Source organism: Xiphophorus maculatus, chromosome 22, assembly GCF_002775205.1.
Source record: "Xiphophorus maculatus strain JP 163 A chromosome 22, X_maculatus-5.0-male, whole genome shotgun sequence".
Classification (NCBI taxonomy): Eukaryota; Metazoa; Chordata; class Actinopteri; order Cyprinodontiformes; family Poeciliidae; genus Xiphophorus; species Xiphophorus maculatus.
Genome location: NC_036464.1, coordinates 24,163,044 through 24,175,168, shown reverse-complemented (window position 1 = coordinate 24,175,168; position 12,125 = coordinate 24,163,044). Strand labels below are relative to the sequence as shown.

Below are 12,125 nucleotides of genomic sequence, written 5' to 3'. Positions count from 1 at the left end.
GAAGAAAGTAGAATATAGCTTCTCCTCCAATAAAGCAGCAAAGATGCTCCTTTGATGTATGTTTAGGTTAAATTGTTAACAGCACAAAGCAGGTGCAGCACAGCCGGGCTTTGTCTGCCCAGCTGAACCCGATGAAACCTCAAACCTCCTTTCAGCCAACATACGAGACAACACAGCTGTGTTACCTCCAGGTCTGTGTGAGAACAGAGGACAGGAAGAACGGCCGTGCCACTCATCTCTTTCTAACAGGAAACCCTGTAGATTAGCCCAACACCAGCGTCCCCATCCGTCCGTCCGTCCTTCTGTCTGTCTTGTCTCCTGGTTGGTGTCCTGTCTTCACTTTCTCACCTTCTGCTGGTCTTTTGGCTGCTCTGTCTCAGGGATGTGCTGCCCTTCACGCTGAAGCTTCCAGAGGCCATCTCTTCTGCCAGAAGTTTCGCAGATCTTGAGGAGGCTGCCAAACTCGGAGCAGGTTTGTTCTTCTTTTTGGTTGCACTGTGTTGCAAATCTGCAGAAAGACATGCCTTGTCCTTTATTTGCATCTGTGTAATATTTAAACCGCCAAGGAGAAGATCAGCCGCGCGGCTCACTGGTGTCACATGACTCGGCAGTTACAAATCCTCTAGCTTCTGACCAAGCACCTGGTCGTCATCCTGCAGGAAAGGAGGAGGGGCTCTGCTCGCTTGGAATCATTAAAAAAAAATAAAAAAAATTTTAAACGTCTGACAATGGCCGGGCTGTATGAGTGACTAATTTTAACTTCATTCTGAGTTCTGTGGGAAGAAAACAATGATTTATAGTGTTTAGGTGAGCAGTGTTTGTCCTCCACACCACTTCCCCTTTCCACAGCCACTCGGTGTCGTCTGACTCTGCTGCAGTGACTCAGGCCTGAGTTTCTACAGGCGGTTGGAGCAAAGAGCGAGTCCCTTCAGACAGAAAGAGGTGCAGGGTTTCCCCCAGAAAACCTGCTCAGCTCGGTGGTGGCGGCACTACAGCAGTCCACCGCCGTGATTTTTTTTGTTTGTTTTTTTAAGTTAAATTTAGTTTTTCAGGAATACTGTCTTATTGGAACATATTGTTGACAATACTTAAACACACTATTATAGAGTTTTAAAAAAAACCCCAAAACAAACATATAGTTCATCAATTTTTCTTTAGTTAAATCCTAATTAAGTAATTTAAGATCAAGCCAATGGTCTTAAAGCAAGCTAATTCTGGTCAGCAGCAGCTCAGGGCCCCCTCAGACTGTCAGGACCCTCCCATAAATGCTTAAACGTTTACATAGACCGTGGATCTGGAATTTGGAGGAAATCTGCTCGTTTGCCAAAGCGCAGGGACACTGCTTTACTGAGTGGGGGAGGACGGGAGGCGGGGACTGCGGGCTGAAGTTCCACCCACAATCTCATTACACCAAGTGAATCATTGTACCGGCTGAGGCAGAAACCAGAGGAGTTTCAGCCTTTGGAGACACAACAGTGTGCCCTTACCACAGGGAATATTACATCAGCAGCTCGCCTGGGTCCTTCAGCTCAGGAAGTCACTGTAAGTATTGTCTGCTGGAGCAGCTCTGTATCTGGCACGTCTGTCTGTTCCTCATGAGCTCGTCTTTCCTCTGCTGCCACTCAGGCTGGAGACGCTCTGCGTGGCATGACTCAGACAGTGAAGGCTGTCATAAAGCTGTTTTTTTTTTTTCCCTCTTGTTTCCTTCGAGGCTTTTCTTTTTGCCTTTATTGACAGCTTTCTGTCAGACATGTCCGACAGTTTGCTTTTCAACTATCGGCAGAGCTATTGTTTAGTTTGATTGAACGTTTCTGAAAGATTACCAAACATTGAAAATGTAAATGAAAATGGGATTCATCCGGTTTGTGATTGCCAAGTCTAGAGTTGCCATCTGTAAAGCTCACAAAGTATTTCTAAATGTTGCACATTTTTTTCAGAGCTGTGATTTGTTTTAGTTTATAGAAGCTGTTTCTGCACATGTGTGAAGCACAACAAAGTTGGCAGCACTGAAATGACATATTTTGTGTTTTGGAGGGATTGGACAAACTCATAAGTTTTGATGTTTTAAATTGTTGCTTTTCCAACTTCAATAGTAGTGCTGCAGTTTCTATGGTAGCCTGAGATTTTGTTTTAAGTGTTAAATATTTTTTTTTATTCTCCTCCTCCACTAAAGACAAATAATTATACAACCATTACAACTGCAAGTGAAAAATCAATGTCTCTTGTTATAAAACTTGGTCACTTTTAAGTTTCGGCGTGCCAGGTACTACTTTAATTTCCCCCATTAATGTAGTGAAATTCACACAAGTATCTATTTGGAGCCACACCAATATTAAATCCAGAGCTGGTACATGTTGCTTCATCATTTTCCAGACCATTTGTATTTTTAGTACATGTGTGTTTGCATAAACCGGGGGACAGTAACCTGTAGCTGCGTAGGCAAAGTGGCGCTATGAACTTTCTGCATTGGGGAACTTCAGCAAAAAATGAGCAAAAGAACCAAACAATGTTTTTAATTATAGCTATGATAACACATGCAGGTTTTAGCAGTGACTCATTGAACGATTGCAGTGCATTTCTAGAACAGAATGACACTGAAAGTCAGTAACAGTTTTTAGATCTATTTGACGTCAGTAATTTGGAAACTGATCATTTTCAACTAATGTAAACATCCCATTAAAGAGAACCTACCATTCCCCATTCTTTAATTTAGAATCTAAAAATGGAAATAAAATTGCAATTCTTTAAAAATGAAAACTTATTTTCTACAGTAGATATTTATGAAAAGTTGCATTAGAATTTGATTTTTTAATAACAATACAAGTTGCTGGTTCAGTGCTGGAGTGTCTTGTCTTGGCCTCTAAGCATCTACTGTCCTAAAGACTCTTGACAAAGTAATGGCATTAAGTAACACTGTTTAGTGTCTACAAGTGGACATAACAGATGAAGTACATTCTCCAAGACTGTCTGTGTGTCCAGATGTTGGGCACCAACTAACAGCATCTTAAGCACAAAGTGACACATCTTCTCCTTTTGTTGTGCAGGCTTCTGGGACAGTAAGTTGTGCAGGAGAGCAGTATCCGCATCTCTGCCAAAGACGGCAGGTCCTGATAGACCACCTCCACCTGCTCTGAGACCGCTCTCCTGTCCAACTACCCCTACATGTTCCAAGCTTCGAATTCGCAGCCCCACTCAGCTGGACTGTTGCCTGCCTAACGGCGCACTGTGCTTCATCAACCCCCTTTTTATAAAGGTCTATCAGCCAGATGGTGGCATCCAGGTCAGCTCTGCCAGAACTGTAAACCAGTTACTTAGAGATGAGTCCAACAACAATATAAGTCCCACCAATAGGAGAGAGAGAAGCTCGTGTTTGGAACGACCTCAGACGTACAGCTCAGACCTCAATGACGAGAGCCAGCGACCTCAAGAGAACTCAGGGAGTATAACCACAAGTCCATGCAGTAAAGGACAAACTGGTAGCAGCCAGGCGTTGGGTGTCTTTCCATCCCCTCCTCCTCGACCGCCACCCCCCCGTCTTCCCAAACACCTGCCTGCTCCTCCCATCCAACAGCAAAGCATGCCCGAAAAAGTCGCCTGGATTAACATTCCGAAGGAGGAAGAGAAGGAGAAGAGCAGCAACCTCTTTTCACGCCTCGGCTCCTCGTTGAGCATCAGTCCATCGTCCTCGCCTCCAAAAAGACTTAGCATCAGCTCCCCAATATCCATTCCCCGGCGAACCCTGCCCCTCCCTCTGACGGCTTTCTCCTCCTCTCCACGTCGATCCAAAGCATCTCCTTCATCCAGTCATGAGGATGCTCAGTGCCATCTGGCGCTGGAGGAACAGACGATTGAGAAGGCCATCCTGAGGACCAAACTGTCAAAGCAAAAGTCGGTTCATTCTACAGGCCAGGGCGCCTGCAGTGCTTCAGAGCCTTCGGTGATGACAGGAAGCAAGCTTTCAGAAGTCACACCTGGAGAAGCATCTCAGGAGGACTGTACCAATGGAGGCCAACGACTGAGTGACATGAGCCTCTCCACAGATTCCTCGGATTCCCTAGATTACTCCCAGTCCTCTGCCTTCTTCCTTCCTCCACTGCATGACCCCAGCCCCCCCACTATCGCTGACTTCAACACCCATCTCCCCCTCTCCATCCCACCATCCCACTTACGTTACAGCAGCATAAATATAGACGACGAAGTTGATGACGACGATTATGAAGAAGAAGAACCTGACTACGGCGTTGGCCTCGAGAGTGAGCAAGACCAAGAACTTACTATGCTCCCACCCGGGGTCCACACAAAGCGGCGCACCAGTGCCAGCGCCCTGGTCCTGCAGAAAGCCCTGCAGGGAAAATTTCGGAAGATGAGCGGCGTTTTCAACTCGCTGCTGACGCCAGAGAAGAGGGCGATCCGCAAAGTCCTGGAGATGTCCAAGGATAAGAACTCGTACTTTGGCTCCCTGGTGCAGGACTATCTGAGCTACATGGGGGAGGGTGCTGGCGCCCAGGCCTGGCAGGGCTACACCTCAGGACTCGAGCTGCTTCAGACCATCCGCCAGTTTATCACTCAGATGAAGAGCTACCTGCGACAAACCTCCGAGATGGAGCCACCGATTGAGAGCCTCATTCCTGAAGATCAGATTGGTAAGTTTGGAATGAAAACCTTCCTCCTCCTTTAAAACTATTTCTGTCTCACCTAACTAGTTATCCAGCGGTCACATAAAGCATTAATAACTACACCTCTTGCACAACGCATTCAGTTATAGAAAGGAACTTTGGTTCACCTCTGCAGGATTCCTGCTGACAATACTGCTCAGATTTCCGCACCGTAAGCCTCGTGACCTCATTGTCATCTCCTCTCAGAAGGCTGTGCGAGTCATTTCTGTGCGCCTTTTTAAATAATTGGCTAATTATTTTTGGGAAGGGTGAATGATGTCAATATCAATGGAGAAATCACAGTATTGTGGAAACATGTGAATGCAGATGCAGCAGTTTCACATCTCTGTTTTGTAAAAAGCATAAAAATATTTTTTTTCTAAACTGCTTGATGTGTGAGTTGGTGGCTAACGGTGTGTTTTTGTTGAAAACATGCAGCTCTAACCTGTGATTAGGTTAATAAATGTCTGAGCTTGGTGATTTATAAGATAGAATTATTTTTCTTTTAATAACAGCTGGCCTTATACAGTAGGTACAGACACACACTTTGCTCTCGCACCTGCACACACACACCTGAGTATACACTTGCACATGCACCCGCACATACACGCCTACACACACACACACACACACACACACACCTCATTTACACCTGCATACACCTCACTCGCACTCGCACACGAACACACACACCTTTGCCAGAAGAGCAGTCGGAGAACTTTGGCCCGGGACCCCGTGACTGGAACAGACTGGAACAGAACAACATGCAGACGGAGAGAATAAAGACTCTGTTCTCTCTCAGGGTGAACAGAGCAGGTTAGCTTGTTCAAACACATCAACAATGTTCTGCAGTCAGCAAAGTCATAAACAGATGAAAATTAGTATTTTTACTAGAATCATAGGTAAACAAACGCCGTGCTGCTGACATTTGGACTTTTTAGATTCACATACACCTTCACTGTAGCACTGTAGTCTCTGAAAACAATAGGATGCTTCCTTTTTAAAGTCTGAGCAAAGACAATAGTCCCTAAACAAAGGTTCAAGTCAAAGCTGATTCTGAAAAAAAAAACAAAAAAAACTAACTAGATCCATTTTCTGCATGCTCCCATCATACCTGCTGTTGAAAAGGAATGATCCAGTGAGTGCAGGCTAAACCAAAATAAAAACCCAGCCGACCTGTCTGAATAAAGTTGAAAACTACTTGAGTTTGATGGTCAGGCCCTCAGATGAACCTCCAGGAAAACGTTTGACCGCTGAAGTCCATAAATTCACCTGTTCACTGCAACAGCACCAAAAAAAGAAGGTAGAATCCAGTAAAGCAAGAATCCTGCAGTCAACAACTGTTCTCAGGACAGATTAATTTCAGACATGAACTAAACTTTCTGGATTATATTCCTGTGGGGATTCATGCGACTGGGATCGGATTTAAAATGTGGAATTATTAAACTCTAAAACGAAACTCTGGTTCATTTTAGTGACGTTCATGAAGCTTCTGTCGGACATTTCTGTTCCGTGTATGAAGAAAGGGTTAAACTGGGAGGGGTGTGTGTGTGTGTGTGTGTGTTTCATCGTGTTGGTATGCAGCTTGTCCGTTTTCTGAATGCTCTTGTTTTTTCTGCAGCACTGTTTAGTTTCAGGGCAAAATTGCCCAGTATTTTCCTGCGGCACCCTCAGAGAGCCGCTTCTGTTTGGCTCAAAGGCCCCAGATGCATCTGGATGGCCCGCCTCCAAGTCGTGCAGACGAGTACGTCAGACTGCGGCTCCTTTTATAGTAGCTGTCCAATCAGAGGCGGAAGATTAGAGGCAGGCCCCTACACAGGGGTCGCTCTGTTTCTGCCGTCATTGTCTCTTCTGATCAAATATGAAATGAAAGAGGGATGTGATCCTTGGAAGAATGAAGGAACAATAAACCTCGATTTATTCATTTAGCAACGTACAGAGATCAACATGCACTTGTTCAAAGAAACATCCTGTTCCCTTGTTACGGACCAAGGAGTCAGGAAGTAAACAATCTCTTATCAGTTAGAACATTGGTCTCAAACTGCAATCCTTGAGGGCCAGAGTCCTCCAACTTTTATATGTGTCCCTTGTCTTACACACTTGAATTAAATAATGAAACTGCCTCACTGGCATGCAGTCGAGCTCTACTGGAGCTAAAGAGCTGATGTTAGAGTCGGGTGCGCTCGGCCGGTCCTTGAGGACTGGAGTTTGAGACCACTGTGTGTGTTAGAGGATAGATGCGCATTACCTCCTGCGTCTTTGCCACTGAGAAGGCCCAGAGATGGGAGCGTCCGCACATAGAGCTGATCAAAACAACCTTCTGAATTAAAAATAGTGAAATCGCTGCTCATCCCCACACCTGCTCAGCTAGGAAAGGATCTCAGGATCTAATTGGTCATGACGTTCCTATGGATGCCAAAAGCACTGAACCTTGCTTCAAACTGGGAAATTTCACAGGACTATTGCTGTTTTTAGCAGAAACATGCCTGCTTCCTCCAGACTGAATCAGGCAACTGGTGAGGTCCACTTAAAACCTGATGTGTAAGGGACGCAGAAGCACACAAACTTCTGACTTAACACCGTGCTGTGGGGGTCTCCTTTATCAGAAATAAGCAGAAGTCAACCTAGGCCTATCACAATAATCAATAAATCAGTTAATCGCATGAATAAATAAAACAAACTCAATCATTTCTAATTTCATGATTTATCGTTTTTCTCTTTCTACCAAAAACTGGATCATAAAAGTCTTCGGTCTGGACTTTTTGGTCTCAACTAAACCTTTTTTAGAGGCATACATTAGTTTCCTGAGACTTAGCAATTCATTTTACTTGTTGTTTCTGAAGTTTTGTTTATTTATTTTGGGTATTTAAAATGTCTTCCAGTTCCAGTGTTAAATGTTCATTGGAATTTAAAGCTTGTTGATCTTTGAGAATGTGTTCCTGTGTTGCTTATTCCATTATTACCATTACATCACTGGCAAACTGTCTCAAAAGAACAATATTATCGGTTATCGCGATAACGTCTGGGACGATTAATCATCCAGAAACATTGGTTATTGTGACAGGCCTAATCAGAGGAAAGGAAGACGTTGCGCTGAGGAACCACTGTACCTGTACCTGGTTCTTTCAGTCCTTCCAGTTTGTTCCCTTAAATTTTTACCAGAATTAAAGACCGATTCGCTGTTACAGCCTTGATCACTGCTTACAAACCCATCAATGATGCAAATAATAATAAAAAATAATTAAAACAGTAAAATATCTATAAAATATGGCAACTGTGATTCTTTAGTCGTTCTGCAAAGTTCCCAGAAACAACAACAGCAGGCTAACTGGAACAATGCACTCGGCCCATGTAAGAAATTTTCAAGTGTTTGGGAATCTCTTTTGATGCCTCATGTGTTGGGAGTTTCAGAACCGGATCTGCCGGGCCATTGGGCAGATAAGCTAGCAGGAAGAGACATGTTTCCAGTAAACCTAACCTGTAAAAGTCACACCCTAAAAATACTCCTACTAGCTGGTAAGGTCAGGTATGAGCTCCAACAAAACCAGCATTACTCCTTATCGGTCCCGGCAGGCGGTAAAAACGTCCCGCTCACCCAGAGCTCCCAGCCAATGTGGAGTAGTGAAATGAGGAAGTGAAAACGGCCCGCTAGTGTTTTCTGCAGGCTCGTTGGCGATCGCTCTGTGCTCGGAGGGTGCTGCGGAGAGTTTCCCTAAGCCAACGCTGACGCAGACTCTGTGGATGGCAGATGCTGGATGCGGTCCAGCTGAAGTGGAAAGTAAAATCAAGCTGAGAGGTTACAGATGTGTCGAGCCAGAATAACTGCTGAGCTCACTGTTTCCTAGAGGAGAGTCAGCAGCTCGCTCTCAGACTGCGCTCAACAGGCCTGTTGAGGTTTGGCCTCCAGTTATCCATCTCCTCTGTCTTGTGTTGGCCGATTGTGACCGTGTCGCTGCAGCCGTCGCATGTCCACTGTCCACACTGCGGGTTGTCAGCAGTCTCACCTGCAGCGCACAAACGAGTCGAAGCAATGTTGGTATGATAAGCAAGGAAGGAATTTTAAAGAGGGAGTCGAGCTTGTTTGAGAGCAAGAGTGCTTGATGTCCTGGCAATTTACTGAGAGCACAGAACGTATCTCAAGTTGAGCTTCCAGAAATGTCTGATGAATCAACATTGAAATAACACGAGTAAAGATGTAAGCAGTTCTTTCCCATAAACTTTTCCTAAACCTTGTACCCAGTTTTTCGGGCTGGTATGTTGTTTCTCTCTAAGATGTCTTGTGATGCATCCAAGTCTAAATAAATAAATATATACGTATTTATTTTTAGTTTGTTCCTTTAAAATTTTAAAGTAACAAACTTTAAGGGTACAAAATATGAAGTTGTATTTTTCTTCAAATACAAAGTTGTTGTTTGGAAAAAATGAATCAGTAGTTCTAGTCTTTAGGGGTTACTTGATGTCACAATATCTATTTTTTCACCTGCAAGAGTCGTCTACAGTATAAGGAGGGACTCGGTCAGTCGGCATGCTTTTCTGTCTGTCTGCCATATTGGATTTAACAAATATTTTCTTGCACTTGCCGTGGATGGACAGTAGCTGATGGTGTATTGTGTGATGCACTAGTGTCCACTTCAGTGGTCTGTGTGCATTTATAACAAAAATCGTCAAGAAGCACAAGAAAAAGGCTTTTAGGTAGCTGCCCACTGTAGTGACCGCTACACACGAAAGGGTCGTTAAACTAGAACCTGTGAAGTCATTTGAAAGTGATTACTCTGACGGAGTAAAGACCCAGCTGTGTCTCCCCTCCTCAGACAGAGTCCTGGAGAAGGCCATGCTGAAGTGCGTTCTGAAGCCGCTGAAGCTGCCCATCAGCGCAGCGCTAAAGGAGTTCCAGGTGCGCAGCGGCAGCTGGCAGGAGCTGAAAGAGAACCTGTCATTGGCCAAGGCCCGGCGACCTCAGGAGATGGGCGTGGCCGACGCTCTGCCTCCCGACCACGTGGCCATAGAAAAGATCAGGCAGAAGTTCCACACCATGTGTAAGCTGTACTCCCCAGAGAAGAAAGTCTGCATGCTGCTAAGAGTCTGCAAGCTAATTTACACCATCATGGAAGACAACTCAGGTAGAGATCTGTGAGGCCAGCGGTTTTCCACACCCAACACACCTGGTATGATGAAGCACGTCCATCCCTTTGTTTCAGGTCGTTTGTATGGAGCCGATGACTTCCTCCCCATGCTGACCTACGTGCTGGCCCAGTGTGACATGCCTGAGCTGGACAATGAGATCCTGTACATGATGGAGCTGCTGGACCCTTCGCTGCTGCATGGGGAAGGTGCCGGTCCAACACCTTCCCTCCTTTAAAAGCACATTATGTTTCTCCTCAGATGATTCTTACCGTCGTTTCTGTGTGTCCAGGTGGTTACTATCTGACCAGCGCCTATGGAGCCATGTCCCTGGTTAAGAACTTCCAGGAGGATCAGGCTGCCAGGGTGCTGAGCTCTGAAACCAGAGACACGCTACACCAGTGGCACCGGCGGCGCACCACCCAGCGTTCTGCGCCTTCTGTCGACGACTTCCAGGTGAGCATTCACTAACAAACTGACTTACCAGACAGACTTCTTCTTTGCTTCCTCAGAGAGGTGATCTTTTTCCTTCACCTGATGATGATGATGATGAGTGGTGTCCTGTTTGTCTCTCAGAACTACCTGCGTGTGGCACTGCAGGAGGTGGACAGCGGATGCACGGCTAAGACTCTGCCAGTGCGACCGTACACCACGGTGGAGGAATTGTGTCAGCTGTGTGCCCTGAAGTTTAAGGTGTCGGACCCCAAGAACTACGGCCTGTTCCTGCAGATGGAGGGCAGCAGCCAGCAGCTGGCAGCAGACACCCACCCTCAGAAGATCAAAGCTGAGCTTCACAGCCGTCCACAGCCGGTTCCCTTCCACTTTGTCTACCGCCGCTTGGCCAAAAACGGCACGTCGTCAGCATCTCTCTCCAGCACCCCTGCCGCGACCCCTGATCCCCAGGCCAACCTAAACCACCAGAGCACGGACCCTCAGGCCCTCGGCGGCGGCTCCATCTCTGTATGATCACAGAGGAACACCCTCAGACCATCGTCCCCTACAAAACATGCTTCCCCCAGCATGCGCTGGCCGGATGTCGAAACAGTCCAAGTGGGCAAAACAGCGTCTCGTGCCAGTCTTCACAGAGCCTGACTTCTCCTTTCAGGCGGCACATCTGTCTCAACCAACATCCCCTCGCTGTCAGACAGACCCGGCCGACAGAGGAAAAACACGCAGTTATTTTTACTTCCTCTGGATTCGGTATCTGAGCAGCTGAAAGGGACAGAAAGCAATCTGTCCTCATTTACACTTCCAATCATTCGGTGCATGTGTACATAAATAATCTAGGCACCATTTACTTTTAACAGTTGCAGGTCACCTGTTACTTTATTGCTTTTATTGGGTAAACTTTTAGATTGTCTATGAAAACAGATTTAGTGACACCTAGAGGCCATTAATGTACATAACAAATTTCCTGTGATTCTTCAGGAATGCATCTTCTCGTGCCTCCCAATCAGATCCGCTGTGATCAAATGTAAATTCATCTGATGCTTCCGATCATCCTAACATGCATTCATACGTCGTTGACCTTTGGAACATGGCGTCCATTCTCTCGATCCAATAGAATAGCGTTAATATAGTGAGATCTTTGTGTTTTAAGTTTAAAATTAAGAAGCAGGTATTCGCTGTTTAATCCTCGTGATACGAGCTGGTGTCATATTTTCTATTCACACTGACATGTGACAGAGGAACTGCTGCGATTTGTTAGCTTGTGTGGCCTTTTTAGCTGGTCTGAAGTGCCACACTTTGCGATGCGCTGCACGGGAAGAGTGCAGGTTGTTTAGAGGAGAGCGAAAATGATCGAGATGCTGCGAGTTCCACGCGGAGGAAACGAGCGAGGAGCGGTCAGCACAGACGGAAAGGAAGTGCGACGTGGCTGGAAGAAAAGTGAGAGCCGCAGCAGGAAGTTGGGCAGCGTTGTCACCCCAGGAGACGAGCGTTCTCCTGGCATGTTGTTGTTAGGAGCTGTTGTATTTATGTCTGTGCTGGGATCTTTCACAGATACGCTTCCTATCCTCAATATTTTTTAATGTTAAATTGTCACGAGACACTTTTCCTGCCTGTCATGTATCTGTATGAGAAACATTTTCTTCTGCACTTAATAAACATTGAATCTTCAAGCACGTCTGACTACAGTTTGTACAAAGGTCCATTGTTAGCATGGCCGGCCCCTCAGCATATGCGAGGTAAGCCGCCGCTTGGCACCCCCACGCCACCAGGGGGCCCCCAAGAGCAATGAAGTAGCATGATAGAAAAAATATTTAAAATAATATTGAATAATACAAACTAAATGCTATTACTATATTGTTTTTTTTTTTTTTTTTTTTTTTACAGATAATGATTAATCTC

At 45.6% G+C, this 12,125-nt stretch overlaps 1 protein-coding gene across 3 annotated transcripts in view; it reads left to right on the top strand.

Annotated features, from left to right (window-relative positions):
• LOC102236001 (ras and Rab interactor 2-like) overlaps positions 1–11,899 on the top strand; it is a 30,277-nt gene extending 18,378 nt beyond the window's left edge. For 2 of the 3 annotated variants that reach the window (XM_014471589.2, XM_023327385.1), the window contains exons 6-11: positions 381–472; positions 3,045–4,643; positions 9,467–9,775; positions 9,854–9,985; positions 10,069–10,232; positions 10,353–11,899. In XM_014471589.2, coding sequence (XP_014327075.1) covers positions 381–472; positions 3,045–4,643; positions 9,467–9,775; positions 9,854–9,985; positions 10,069–10,232; positions 10,353–10,742 — 2,686 coding nt within the window. In that variant the 3' untranslated portion in view covers positions 10,743–11,899. The remainder of the gene's footprint in view (positions 1–380; positions 473–3,044; positions 4,644–9,466; positions 9,776–9,853; positions 9,986–10,068; positions 10,233–10,352) is intronic. The other variant, XM_023327384.1, reaches the window with a different exon arrangement.
• Positions 11,900–12,125: the final 226 nt, after the last annotated feature.